Source organism: Saccostrea cucullata, unplaced genomic scaffold, assembly GCF_032062105.1.
Source record: "Saccostrea cucullata isolate Sc308-1 unplaced genomic scaffold, CSIRO_AGI_Scuc_v1 ctg16085, whole genome shotgun sequence".
In the NCBI taxonomy this organism is placed as follows: Eukaryota; Metazoa; Mollusca; class Bivalvia; order Ostreida; family Ostreidae; genus Saccostrea; species Saccostrea cuccullata.
This window is the reverse complement of record NW_026926996.1, coordinates 13,287-29,055: the sequence shown is the minus strand read 5'-3', so window position 1 is coordinate 29,055 and position 15,769 is coordinate 13,287. Positions and strand designations below refer to the sequence as shown.

The window sequence follows — 15,769 nt, the reverse complement described above, 5'->3', positions numbered from 1 at the left end:
TAAGTATTTAATATCGAGTGATACTTTCTATCTCTTAATCAGTTATATGTTTATAAACTGTCAAAGGTTAAATTTATAAACCACATAGCATGATGGTATTGTAAAAGTAAATTTGTGGGCATGTTGCCTTTGGCAAAACCTTAAATTCTATACACAACATTGATCACAGACTGACAGAAAGGATGTGTTAGTTTTGTTTGCGCACATTTCTACTCTGAATTTTCTGGATTGCAGTTTTAATATTTTTCATAAAACACAACAAAATTGCCTCTTGCTTTTTGATGCTGAATGAAGATAGTTTAGAACAAATGGAATTTGCAAGTGAATGTAACGCGTTATAATATATTTATCCGACACTTTCACGAATGTCATTAGCCCCCTGTTCAATAAATGAATCAGGGTGCTTTGTATGTAAGTCTTAAACATCTGGTGCTGTTTGTATTTACAATTAGTCTTGATATTTTTTGAAAATATTTACTGTCGGACACTGGTCCTTATATCCTATTTATTTATTTTTCATACATAAGCAACTCTGCGGATTCCTATCTTCTTAATTTTTGCATCTTATTCATAATAAATCCAAGCAAATGATATAGGACAATTGTTCAAGTTGACGGCCTTATCATCATTTTCGTCTTTTGGAGCGCCTCGTCTACCCACGTTTCCCACCGGATGTAATTATTGCCTGTTATAGCGGAGTTGGCGTACTTTCCGTTAATGTTGACGTCATAACAGGCGCCGTACCACCACGCACCCTCTGCATCCTGTCCGCAGCTTCCGGTAGACTCATCGTTATCCTGGTCCTTAGTGGAGAATTTCTTTCCATTATGAATTGCCATGGAGTCACCAGGATCCACTGAAAAAAGTAGAATTCAGCGAAGAGTAAGTGATCAAATCTTGGGATGTACAGAATTCTGTGATACGAAGAAAAAATGGTATTCAATCTCAAAGTCCATTTGTGGTGTGAAATCGGAGTTAAGGAGTTTCAATTCTTGAAAGAACTGCGTGCTTAGTATATTTAAATGTCTATATATGGCGTTGTACACTTCTTCTAAAACAATTTTGGATTAAAGAAACATCTAGAATACACGTTTAGTATTTTTAAAAATTAATTTTGTCTCTTGAATCATCCAAGAATTTTTGAGCCGTTACTCGAAAGATTCTAATACAATTCAAGTATTGTGACACCCTTTTGTCAGATACCTGTTTTATACGCTGCTCTTAGTAACAATCAGTTCAAATATGTACACCTGAAGACGGATATGAAATTGGAAACTACATTTTCTTTTATAATTATTTTAACCTGTGTGACATCGACTTTGAACTACTTTGAACTATATATGTGTTTAATTGAACATAATTTCTTTACTTTGTGACTTGGTCTGATTTGAACTTATTTTGTTGTATTTGGTTAATAAAAAATTATGAACATTTAAAACTATATAGATCCTTTATTCTTAGTTAATTGTAAGCCAGAAATATGTTGAAATAATTTTACTTTGTATATCATAATGTGCATTTTACATTAGTTCAAATGTACGCTGTTTACACAGCGTGTGCATCAAAATTTTCATGTATGTTGTGGCTTTTTACCATCATCATCGTTACCATCGACATCATTACCATCGTCATTATTATTTCCACATCATCAATGAAATTAAATAAAGTTTTCATCTGGATGGTTAGCTTTACTATTTATCCAGCGGTACAATTTTCATCAATTGTTATCTTTCAAAAAAAAAAAAAAAAATCAACAAAAAAAACCCCTAAGGATATGCATGTGATATTTTGCCTATGAACATCTTATGACACTATGATCTTACATTAAGGATATCTTGATACATTATCAGTAGATAAGGTACGTTTCGTATGTCCTTAATTGTTCCTTAGGAACTAATATTGGTAGATTTTCATGGATCATCCTTATCCAAAAATCTAAATCCCCACAAAGGAGATTTTTTTCACCGTAAATTTTCATTCAATCTTAATTTTGTATATCCTTGTTAACCCAGATATTATGATTGATTGATTGTATATTGTTTAACGTCCCTCTAAAAAAAATATCACTCATATGGAGACGTCCCCGTATGCCGGTGAAGGGCTTCAAATTTAGACCTATACTCGGCACTCAGGGCCATTGAGCAGTGAGGGTTCTTTATCGTGCCAGCGCCTACTGTGACACGGGACCTACGTTTTTAAGGCCATATCTGAAAGACCAGTGGCTTTCACTTCTGATGCCGAGCGCTTGGCGAGGAAAAGTCACTACTTATTTTTACGTCTTAGGTTTGACGCGGCGCCGCGAACGAGCTCGAGAATCGAACCCGATCACGAAGCGAACGCTCTACCACTAGGCTACCGTGAACGGTACCCAGATAATAAAAAGGAACAAAAAATCCACAAATTTCGATGACCCCATTGTATATTCATCGATCAGTATGTTTCTATTTCGAACATTATCTGCGTGTCAAACACGCCATTAACAATATTGGAAAATTCATTTTTTCCGTTATTTCCCGATCATGACAAGGAGCACACGGCAGGTATGACCGGTCGGCAGGGGTCACTCCTCCAGACATCTGATCCCACCTCTGATGTTTTGGAGGTATAGTTTTGCTCCGCTTTTTGTATTATTTTATGGACCCTTGAGCTTAAATACTGTTTATCTCCATATATTAAATCCAATCTATGTGATGAAAAGGTTTGCTTAATCCTTTCTGCAGCGTATATTTAACATTCAGACAACCGTCATGGAAGTTATGCACTGCAGTTCTAAAATCATATACACAGTTCTCTGTCATTCTGTGTTTGTAGGTGTGTGAGGGTGTGTGGTGAGAGAGAGAGAGAGGGCGTGTGTGAAGGTGTGTGTGAGAAGGTGAGTGAGGGTGAGGGTGTGTGTATGTGAGAGTGAGAGAGAAATTAGAGATCAGAGAGAGAGAGAGAGAGAGAGAGAGAGAGAGAGAGAGAGAGAGAGAGAGAGAGAGAGAGAGAGAGAGAGAGAGAGGTGTCATGTACTATCATGTGTGTATTTCTATAGATATGCCCTGTAAACAAACTTACCATTCCCAGTACTTGAGAAGGAGGACACAGTGAGTAGGTACTTGCTGCTTTCATCCCCAATATAAAATGTAGTGTATCTGGCCTCCGCCGTTTGACCGTTAAAACGTTGAAGATTAACTACAAGGTCTTTGTTCTGGTCCTTTGTTAAGTGATAAAGAACTTCATTTCCTAGGAAAAATAAGTTCAGTACCTAAAATGATGGAAATGAGTATGCATATATTGACATTAAATAAAATTAAATGGATTTTGATATATTTTTAATTTGTACCGTGTGTGTATAATTTTTAAAATCTTGCCCAAAGGGGTAGTGTGAGTCACATAAAAATAGAATTGAAAAACATAAGATATTGAGAAATCTACACAAGAACAACAGAGCACAGATGCATAAGCTAAATTGTTAAAATCTGATCCCCATTTTTCACTCAGCAGAGAGTCAAAGATTTTGATCGGTTTGTTTGTATATGAAACTATATTTTATATTCGCCATAAGACCGTTAACCATAAAGATTGATTGGTTGTATTTTGTTTAACGCAAAGTCGGCAATTTTTCAGCCTGGTTTCGGCGTGGTAGCCAAAAGAGCCGAGCTGTAAGAGGAAATAATCATTATGACCGAGCTGTAAGAGGAGGTAATCATAATAGCCGAGCTGTAAGAGGAGGAAATCATAACAGCCGAGCTGTAAGAGGAGGTAATCATAACAGCCGAGCTGTAAGAGGAGGTAATCATAACAGCCGAGCTGTTAGAAGAGGTAATAATAATAGCCGAGCTATAAGGAGAGATAATCATAATATCCGAGCTGTAAGAGGAGGTAATCATAATAGCCGAGCTGTAAGAGGAGGTAATCATAATAGACGAGCTGTAAGAGGAGGTAATAATAATAGCCGAGCTGTAAAAGAAGGTAATCATAGTAGCCGAGCTGTAAAGGGAGGTTTTCAATCTGTTTCATATTTGGATGTCTATAGAGTAAGTTATAAGATTCTTTATACTTAAACACCATATGTACGTGATAGCAGTTTATTACTTACATATCAAAATAAGGAAAATTGACAATGGATTAGCTAAAGTAATCTTATTTGTCATACAATTTAGTGGTTAGTTGGGTGTTATCGTCTAATGTAAGTTAAGAAAACATCTAAATATGAAAAAGATATACATTTACCGTAATCTGTGTTGTCTTTTACATCAATTTCACTGGAAGACATGTTAATCAATTTGACATATGAATGGAAGTCACTATTGTTAATTGATAAAGCATTGTTAATATATTTAATCGTCTAGTCAAAGGCAACAGCAAATGTTTTCTTCTTCTCGTGTATAGAAGTTTTCGAAAGAATTATGTTTCTCGGGAAGACTAAGAAGTCGGCTATTAAAGAAGCATAATTAGTACCCATCTAATTTCCAACTGTAAAGGAGCCTAATTCAAACAGATTATTGGAAGACTTGGTCTCTGATGACTAAATAAAATACAATGTTGTCAATGAAGAACTCCAGTATCAATTCAATATCAACTTCAGAGTAGTTATGTGTAGAATCAGAGAAATTTAAAACAAAGTAATTTTGTGGATAACCAATCACAAGATAGGAACATTCCAGAGTTCTGATTTTGGGGAAGAAGCTGTTGTCTATAAACTCATATAGCCTAGTTCTTAATTAAATCAACAGCTTAAAAACTTACTTTTCAACCATTACCCAAGATAAATTAAAGTCCAAGCTTTTTGATATCACTGACACCTGCTTTTTCAATAAAATTGAACTCGTAAATTAACCTACCTTGTCATTACCTTGTCATTGCCGTTGTCAATTCAGTGTATAAATAATGGACTAATAATTGGTATGAAAAACTTCAGTCAGCATTTGACTCAATGATAAATTGTATTTGCTGACAAGGTCATTGTATCGACCACAGAACTTACGAAATGATGACTTTAAACGAGACTGCTGATATTCTTGTTTCATCAATTTGCTTGTCAATAATTTACCTCGTTTTAGAAATTGTTCATACGTAGAGCATGCTCTTGCATCAAATGAGAGATATTATACTCTGTATGCAGGTGACGAAGGGATATTGCTGCATAAGTAAGGGAAGTTGACGATAGAAAAGTTAAAGTCGTCAGGTTTATCAAATAACTTGGTTGTTAGATTACCATTAACGTCTTTTTTAAGTAAAATATCCAAGTATGAAACAGACGTGTCAGTCTCTGTGGTATCTTTTATCTCAAGCCCACCAGGATATATCATGTTGACGTAGGAATGGAAATCACCATTGTTAATTGACAATACGCCGTCGATATATCTAAATGCCAAGTTGAAGACCACAGCAAGTGTTTTCTTCTTTTCACGCATAAGATTTTGCACAACTTCTGATTTATATGGATATAAAAATAGGTCCGCTAATAATGGAGCGCAATTGGTACCCATGGGAATTCCAATAGATTGTTGGAGTACCTGGTTTCCAAAAACCACATAGATATTGTCAATAAGAGACTCAAGCATATGTTTTAACAAAATAATTTTACAAATGACCAAAGACCAGGTAAGTTAATTTACGAGTTTCATTTTTATTAAAAAAGCAGCAGTCAATGATATAAAAAAGTCTGGACTTTAATTTATCATGGAGAATGGTTGTATATAAAGTTGAAAAGTCGCAAGTTTTTAAGCTATTGATTTTTGTATAATCTTGTGATTTCAAATTGTCCAAAAGTTCTTTTGAATTTTTGAGTATCCACTTCTTGAATATATTGTTACACAGTACTCCTGAAGTTTTTCCTTCACTACTGTCAATATCTTAGTGAGGAGTAACGAAAGAGGCTTGGCTGAACATTTACTGGAACCCGCAATGTATCTTTGTTTGTAAGGATTTTTATGAAGTTTCCAAACCCAATATATATAGGGTACTTCAAATTCCTTTTGGCTCTGTGGAATATTAAAAGTATTTAAAACTGACATTTACTTTTGAAGAATTTCTTCCTTAGAAAGGGAAGTATGAGTATAAGTAGTATTACCACTTGTAGAATAAAGTCCAAGTTCTTCTAAAATACATTTTATATAATGAGCCTTACAAACAAAGACACTGTTGGAACCTGCTTTATCAGCAGGGACCAGTACGTACTGATCATGTAATCTATCTATTTCTTTTTTCACTTCTGGATTATTCAATACAGAAGGATAGATGGTTTTCATACTGCCCCTCAATCTTTAAATGCGCTACCTTATCATGGATCTAATACATTTAATCCATTCTGACAAGGTTTCAACGTTTTCAGTTTTCATAACTAGCCCATCGTCTGGCGCTATTTTCAACAGAATCCGTAATATTCCTGAAATTCCGATGCCAGTTGAAGGATCGGGGTTCCCTATATTTAAAATATATCAAAATAACTGATGTAAGGTCCTCGTTATTAACTATATTTACGTCACCGGTAATAACGTGACCAGTAGGACTATAGTTATAGGGCGGCGAAGAAGGTATACTCAGCAACGGACTATTTGTGTGGTGATAAATCTTGTTCAATTTATCATTGAGTCCAATGCTACAAATTCTTAGGCCATGTTTTACACACTGAATGGACGACGGATTTTTCCTTTATTTCCCGATCATGATAAGGAGCACACTGTGTTTTGACCGGTAGGCATGAGATGTTCACTCCTCCATGGCATCTGATTCCACCTATGATGTTTTGGAGGTACGTGTTTGCTATGCCCCTGTATGTATTGTTTAACTGTTTGATAGATCTTTGATCTTGAAGACTGTTTGTTGTTCTATTTGTTTCATTTTGCCTATCAAGTGATTTTAACGACCCAGTTTTACCTTTATCTTTACTTATCCAGTGATGTTTAACGTTCCAGTTATCTTTACCTATCCAGTGATGTTTACCGATCCAGTTATCTTTACTTATCCAGTGATGTTTACCGATCCAGTTATCTTTACCTATCCAGTGATGTTTACAGATCCAGTTATATTTACCTATCCAGTGATTTTGAGAAGGATTTCCAAATCCTGCCTTGTACTCTTCCCAAGTTCTAAAAAAATCTGTTGATTGATCCTCTCGCCGCTGTATGACCTACCAAAACATTAGTTAACGAAAATTATTTGAGTAGTTTTTTGTTAGGCGTGTTTTACTAGATAAATGAAAGAAAGGAAATATCTATTCCAGGCTTCAGGTTTCATCCCATTCATTGATATTTAAGCTTTTTATCAGAATAAACATCTTGTAGAATTTGAATTTTCTTCCGCATTTGGATATCAAAAGTGATTGTGCTATATTTATCTATGTCTTTACAGAAATAGATTGATTAACAACTCACTGTCCACCCGCCACCGTTTGTCGTCATATCACAGAAGACTTGTTTCTGGGTCGTACCATCCGGGATAATTGTATACACTCCGTCATTTCCGCTGGCACCGGAATCTGCCCTCAAAACTGCAGAGCAGTCTGCTAATGCTAGTCAATAGTCAAAAGTAATAGCGTTGTGTTGATGGTTAGTCTGTCAGTGTTAATGAACGAATAATAGCGTTATGTTAATGATTACTGTGCCAGTGTTAATGAACGAATGATAGCTTTATGTTAATATGTCTGCCAGTGCTAATGAACGAGATATAGGTTTATGTTAATGATAAGTGTGTGTCAGTGTTAATGAACGAATAATAGAGTTATGTTAATGATTAGTGTGTCAGTGCTAATAAACGAGTTATAGCGTTATGTTAATGATAAGTCTGTCAGTGTTAATGAAGGTGTAATAGTGTTATTTTAAAGATTAATCTGCCAGTGCTAATCAATATGTAATAGCGTTTTGTTAATGATCAGTTTACCAGTGCTAATCAACACGTCATAAATTTATGTTAGTGATTAGTCTGTCAGTGTTAAAAAACGTGTAATAGCGTAATGTTAATGAATAATCTGCCAGTGCTAAACAACGAATAATAGCGTTATGTTAATGATTAATCTGCCAGTGCTAAACAACGAATAATAGCGTTATGTTAATGATGAGTCTTGCAGTGTTAATCAACGTGTCATAGTTTTATATCAATAATCACACACATTTCTGAAACAGTGTACCAGTGCTAGTATAAAATTTAACCGTAGGAAACCTTTCGTGTATCCTTAACATAAAGCTTGTTACGTTCATCCTAAGTAGCACTAGCAGACTGATCTATCATAAGCTACAGTATGACATGCTGACAATCACTGGTAAAATGCTTCAAAGATTTTATGTGATCATTAACATAATAATATGTAATAATAACATTATACTGGTAATAAGTATATCATGATCAATAAGCTGTGCATCATTTGAAAGCATTTTACATTTCATTCCTCAAAGTTGTCATTTTGCCTCAGTGTTAATCAAGGATTGAATGTAAAACGGTATCTCAAATTTTTGATACGTTGTCTTATCTAAAGTTTACATTTATTTGTACTCCAAAGTAACAAATTTATTAGCATAATCTTATATTACCATTTATAACTTCTTAAATCAACAAAATACTAAAAAATATTAGATATACTTAAATGAAGCTTGGTTATTTTTAAGAGAGTGTGGTCCAAAAAAGGGTTGCTGTGTGAGATGTATGGAGATAACAAACATTTTTCAAGCTCAGAAGTCTATTAGTAGAGTCCCTGTAATATGAATACTGATAATATCTGTATGGTCATTCCTCAAGTAGTCAAAGTGATTTATTGTGTGTTTCATGATCAATCTGTCACAAATGAAATCAGAAGCTTCAATAACTAAAAAGTCACATATGGAGTGTTAATTCTCTTTTTCTTTCTTGTTGTTTAGCGTAATCAGTTCATAAAAGGAAAGAATTTGATATTCCTTATAAAGCACTGAAAACCCTTGACTTGGTAAAAGAAAAAATCTCATAATTGTTAAATATTTCCATTTCTAATTTGTTTTTCTCTGTGATAACTCTTTGAAAGTTGTCGGAGTTTATTTTTTGATAATTCTGCCGGAATGTAAATTAGGCAGGTCGATAGGTCAGGAGCTAAGCAGGCCTAATATGCATGCAAATCTCTTGCGCATCTGTCTCTGTTTCTGACGCTTAGGAGGCCAATTATGCATGTAAATCTCGTGCGGTTGCCTATGGGTTTGACGTCAGTGGGCGAGGATCGTTATGCAAATTATTCCATGTTTCCCACTATCGTTGATGCCCTGGCATACTATACTAACTAGACGGTGATTCCTTAAATATCTGGGGAGAAAAGCAATTGGTGTATCCTTAATGATCACAAAATCTCTGAATTCTGTTTATTTTTGTCAGCAGGGTGTTTCAGCTTTAAATTAATGATCACACAAAATTATAAAGTCTACCAGTGCTGGCAGAGTGAACTAGCTTTATGTAAATATTGACGAGAGAGAGAGAGAAAAAGAGAGAGAGAGAGAGAAAGAGAGAGAGAGAGAGAGACCTCTGCATTGGAAGACTACAGGTGACCATTGTCCGTCGGCCTGACAAGTTGTGGAGGGGTCCCCGGAGGAGCCGTAACCCGCGACACAAGATGTATATCGGTATGAAGAACCCACGGGGAATGGACCCGAGGGAGGGGGACCTTGGGCGTTCGGTATGACGGGAGGAGACCCACAGGTAACTTCTGAAATGATAAATCTTATTTTACTGACAGAAATATATACTGGACAAGTATATACTTCAATTAACGTTATATAAGCAATAAAGGATACTTCTAATTACTCGTCCACTCTCATGCTATGTCATGGCTCACTGATCCTTTAAATCTCATAAATTACATTTTCTGTCAGTTTTCTTCATGTACTGACTTTTATACAAGGTCTAAGAACACACTGAGTATACTTCACACACTGACACACTGGCTTGTTATTATCTATCTCTCACTCACTCACACATCCCTTCCTTTAATAATAATAATAATAATAATATATGAATTTATAAAGCGCTAAATATTAATAATTTAACTCTAAAGCGCTGTACAATAAGCAAGTAAACATAATTTAAAAGCTATGAAAACATATATAAAATATTAATCCATACTCATATATGTGCTCGGAATTATAACATTAAAATACTACAAATTACATACAAAATACAATTACACCATCAATAAAACTCAATAAAAGAACATCATATGTGATTTATGATTTGCTGCTTAAAAATTGAGCACCTAAAATTTAAAAAGCTATTCTATAAAAATGCGTCTTTAATTGTCTTTTGAAAATATCCAGGGACTGGGCCTGCTTTATATCATTAGGAAGGTCGTTCCACAAAAATGCTGCTGCCCAACCAAGTCGACGTTCACATATGTCTTCGTCCTGATCTTAGGAACAACTAACCGTGATGTTGACTCAGATCGCAGTGATCATTCCATTATAAGATCTTTGATATACGATGGAGCCAACCCGTGTAAGGATTGGTAGACATATGTCAAGATTTTATATTGTGGACGAAAAGAAACAGGTAGCCAATGAAGATCAGCTAGGATAGGTGTAATATGCTCCCGTTTCGATGATCTTGTAACTAAGCGAGCTGCCGTGTTCTGGACTTTTTGAATCCGGTCTAGTAAGGCCTTTGACACTCCATATAGAAGGCAGTTCCCATAGTCCATCCTGGCAGTGATAACGGCATTCACCATGGTCTTGCAGGCTTCTTTTGTTAGAAAGCGCCGTATTCGTCCAATATTGCTTATTTGAAAATAGCATGACTTGACGACCGAGGATACCTGTTTTTCCATAGTAAGGTGTTGATCAAAAAATGCACCTAGATTTTTTACGCATGGCATGCTTTCAATGATATTATCACCAACTTTTAGTTGTAATGTTGGCAGATACTTCTGGTGTTGCTTTGTGGACTCGGTCTTTTCTTGGTTTAGTTTGAGTAGGTTTGATGTCATCCATGAACACACTAAGACACGCTTCAAGTCGAGAAAAGTAATTGTTCCAATTTTCCAGTGGTCTTATGATCATGTAGATTTGTGTATCATCTGCATAGCAGTGATATATCATTCCATGGCGGTGGCATATGATTCCAATGGGTTTGGAGAAGAGGCAATACAATTTCGGTCCGAGTACAGATCCTTGGGGGACCCCAAAAGGCAGCTGTCTAGACTCTGATCGGACGGATCCAATTGTGACACATTGTTTTCTGTTCTTGAGGTAAGACTTGATCCACTCAAGAGCTCCATCACGGAATCCATAAGACACAGTAAGGCGTTGGAACAATATATTATGGTCAATAACATCAAAAGCAGCGGATAAATCCAGAAGGACAAGGACTGCTGAAGATTGTTGGTCTAGGGCTGTCACAATATCGTTGTGGACCTTGATGAGGGCCGTTTCCGTGGAGTGCCTGGGACGATATGCCGACTGAAGTGGATCGCTTCGCATCCAAATGGGCATCAATCCTACGAGCCACAACTTTCTCCAATATTTTTGAGATAAAACTCAAGTTCGATACGGGCCGATAGTTTTTCAACACTTCCTTATCTATGGCGTTCCTTTGCAAACATACAGAACTTTGACTTTATATCCGCTTACTAACAAAATCGTTTGCTCTTTCACAAACAGGCTCGCTCACTCAAAGACAGACTCGCTCATTCACTGACATGCTCACTCATTCACAGATACACTCACTCATTCAAAGACACGCTCGCTCATTCACAGACACGCTCACGCACTCACACAAACAAGCTCGCTCATTCACTGACATGTTCACTCATTCACTGATACGTTCACTCATTCAAAGAAACGCTCGCTCGTTCAAAGACACGCTTGCTCACTCACAGACAGGCTCGCTTATTCACAAACACTCTAGCTCATTCAGTGACGTGCTCACTCATTCACACATACGCTTATTCATTCAAAGACATGCTCGCTCATTCCTAGACACACTTGCTCACTCACAGAAACACTCGATTACTCAGTGCTTCATTTACTTACGTGTCTCCTCGCCATTTCTCTGCGTTGGCGTTCTTGGAAAGGTAATAAATAAAACTATCCCTGTCAGAAGTACAATATCGTTCACGACCAAGTCAACCACTCCATCTATAAAAAGACATCGTTTGCTCAAAATGTTTTATTTCACATCGGAAACAGACACTCGCGTTTATGCTTGTTAAGGAAAATATTATACCAAATCAAATATACCAAAAATAAATATTGAAGCGAAAGAAAAAAAGTATTTATTTTCAGTGTATACCACTTACTCTGAGATGCTATCAAGGCAATACTTCCTGCCAGGGACGCTAGAGCGAACTGATTGGTGGACGCATCTATCGCCTGTATGTTGTTAAAATCGGATACGAAAATCATCAGAAGACCTGCTAAAATGCGCATTTCGTTTCCTGGTTTCATCATCATACCTAGACATTCAGTGATTGATTTCATGTGCATGCAGTGTAGCAATAAATATTGATAAGATATTAATGAGTGATTTTTTCTTCCCTCAGGAAAAAGAATACCTTTACACAGAAGGAAGATGAATTTTGAAATTTTGTGTTTAAAGGTTGAGGAGCAATATGAAAACCGTATATCCTTCTATCTTAAAAAATTCAGAGGTCGAGAAGAATAAGACAGATTGCACGAATTAAACGTACAGGTCTCAACTATAAAAGAGTAAAGAACATACTCAGTAGTCTTTGTTTGTAAGGTTAATTTTTAGGGGAACTTGGATTTCATTCTAAAAGTGTTAATCTAACTATTACACACAGTTCCCTTTATAAGGAATAAATTCTACCCCCCCCCCAGCCCTTCCCGAAGATACGAACAGATCTAAGCTGACAAAGCAGGTTATATTATAACACTGTTATATTTGTAAGGCTCATTATTACAACTGCATTTTAGAGGAACTTGGATTTTATTCTACAAAGGGAAATCCAACTTAAACTCATAGTTCCCTTTGTTATTAGGAAATTAATCAAAATCACATGTCACTTTTCAATTTTTATTATATTCCCATCAACCAGATTGAATTTAAATCACCTTATCTATTCTGAATAAATGAATAGTCTTTAAAAGATACATAGTGCGTTTTAGACGATGTTCTTCCAAGCCCCTTTCTTTACCCCTCAAATAAAAATTAAAATACTGACAGCATTGAAAGGAGAAAGTTCAGAAGTGCTGTACAACGACGTATTACAGAAGTAGTGTAAATCAGATGTGGATGCAAAGAAAACTCCACGGAACTTTTAGGGAATTTAATATCACAAAATTTTACCAAAATAAATACATGTAGCATCAAACATAGGACTTTCCGACACCATAGACAACTGCTTTTTAGATAAAAATGAAACTTGTAAATTAGCATATCTTTCATCTGCGAACCTAATTTGTTAAAAAATTCTAATTGTTTGTACAAGAACTCCGAGGTTGTTATAAAAACTTTCCTCAAATATCATATTGACAATATCTATGTGTGTTTTCGAAGACTAGGTTTTCGAACAGTGTGTTATAATAATAATGTATTGCCTCATTCCTTCGTTTAGTTGAAAAATCAGATTGAACTCGAAATAAAAGAAACACAACAGAAATGGGAAAGATCTGTTTCATATTTGGATATTTCACTAAGGAAAGCCATTGATGGTAAATTTTTAACTAAAGTTCATGATAAACGTGAGGAATCAACTTTTCTACAGACAACTTCCTTAATTATGTAGTAAAACAATTATCACCTGCAAACCTCTCAAAGTTGATACAATTTGCAAGAACATCTTATAAATGCACTTTCTAAAAAGAGTCAGACTATTGACGAATAAACTGATGATACAGGTATTTGAACAATCTCTCAATGCCAATATTTCACAAAGTCTATGGTCGATACAATAACCTTGTTTGCAAATACAATGTATCGTCAAGTCGAATGCTCACTGATATCTTTTATGCATATTGTCAGACCATTATTTCATACAGATGAAACCGGTCACGGTAGCCTAGTGGTAGAGCGTTTTGTTCGTGATCGGGAGGCCCAGATTCGATTCTCTTTCGCGGCGCCGCGTCATACCTAGGACGTAAACACAGGTAGTAACTGTTCCTTCGCCAAGCGCTCGGTACTAGAAGTGAAAGTCACGGGTCTTTCGGATATGACCTTAAAAATTTAGTTCCCGTGTCATGGTAGGCGTTCGCACGATAAATAAACCTCACTGCTCAATGGCCCTGAGAGCCAAGTATATATCTAAAATTGAAGCCCTTCACCGGCATACGGTGACGTCTCCATATGAGTGAAAATTTCTCGAGAGGGACGTTAAACAATATAAAATCAATCAATCAATCATACAGTTGAAGGATATGGAGATAACGCACAGTATCCAATATCAAAGTCCATATAATAATACAAATGTGCAGCAGAGAAAACACGAACCTCCTGAGGTGGGATCAGGTGCCATGAAAGAGTGAACATCCCCTGCTGACCGATCAACCCCCCCCCCACGTGTGCTCCTTGACATGATCGAGAAATAACGAAAAAATCCGTGATTTTAGTGAATAAATAATGGACTAACAATTAGTATGAAAAACGTCAGTCAGCATTTGACTCAATGATAAATTATTTGTTGACAAGGTGATTATATCGACCAAAGAACTTACGAAATTATGACTTTAAACGAAACTGTTGATATTCTTGTTTGTCAACTTGTTTGTCAAAAATTTACCTCGTTTTAGAAATTGTTCATACGTAGAGCATGCTCTTGCGTATCGAATCATAAATATATTGTATTGTTTGAACAAATATAATTATCAAAAAACGTCAGTCAGCATTTGACTCAATGATAAAATTGATACAAACTGAATTATTTGTTGACACAATGGTGATTATATCTATTTTTGACCAAAGAACTATATATAAGGGGGGAGGGTCATTTTACAAAATGATGACTTTAAACGAAACTGTTGATATTCTTGTTTATATCCCGTCAACTTGTCAAAAATTTACCTCGTTTTAGAAATTGTTCATACGTACATCTCTCAGTCGATTGGATACACAAGAGCATGCTCTAATTATGTACAATTTCTGAAACGAGGTAAATTATTGACGAACAAGTTGATGAAACAAGAATGGCAGCAGTCTCGTTTAAAGTCTTCATTTCTTAAGTTTTATGGTCGATACAAAGACCTTTTCAGCAAATACAATCTATTATGGAATCAAATGCTGACTGATGTTTTCAATACTAATTGTTAGTCCATTATTTATATACTGAATTGAAAACGGGGGATTTTTCAGTTATCCCCTGATCATGACAAGGAGCACACGGTGGATGTGACCGGTCGGCAGGGGATGTTCACTCCTCCATGGCACCAGATCCTATTTCTGATGTTTCCGAGGTCCCTGTTTGCTTTGCTCCTATTTTATATTGTTTTGTTGACTTTAAAGCTTGAATACTTTTGTTATTTCCATATTTGTTTTATCGTATCGACATAAGAATGGAAATAACCATTGTTAATTGACAATACGTCGTCGGTATATCTAAATGTCGAGTTGAAGGCCACAACAGGTTTTTTCACGTATGAAATTTTTAACAAATTCTGCTTCATATGAATGGTCTGCTGCCCATATATTGTATTGTTTGAATGCCCATGTTCGATGGTGGAAAATCATCGTATTGACAACAAAAAAGAGCAATAATTGATTTAAAAAAGATTCAGTGATTAAATTGATAAAATTGATACAAACTGAATAAGCAGAGATGTCAAGTTTTTTTGTTTACATTTGCTCAAGTCCTAGTAAAACACAAAGAAAGAAAAGAAATAAAATG

General features: G+C 35.7%; 1 protein-coding gene across 1 annotated transcript; it reads right to left on the bottom strand.

Moving 5' to 3' along the window:
* Positions 1-566: 566 nt before the first annotated feature.
* On the bottom strand, positions 567-12,380 carry LOC134273187 (ficolin-3-like). Its single transcript, XM_062755366.1, has 7 exons — positions 12,230-12,380; positions 11,964-12,068; positions 9,464-9,646; positions 7,362-7,498; positions 7,021-7,117; positions 3,058-3,225; positions 567-856 (listed from the first exon to the last, which is right to left on the bottom strand). The coding sequence occupies exons 1-7, from the start codon at positions 12,378-12,380 to the stop codon at positions 606-608; spliced, it is 1,092 nt and encodes a 363-aa protein (XP_062611350.1). The 3' UTR covers positions 567-605.
* Positions 12,381-15,769: the final 3,389 nt, after the last annotated feature.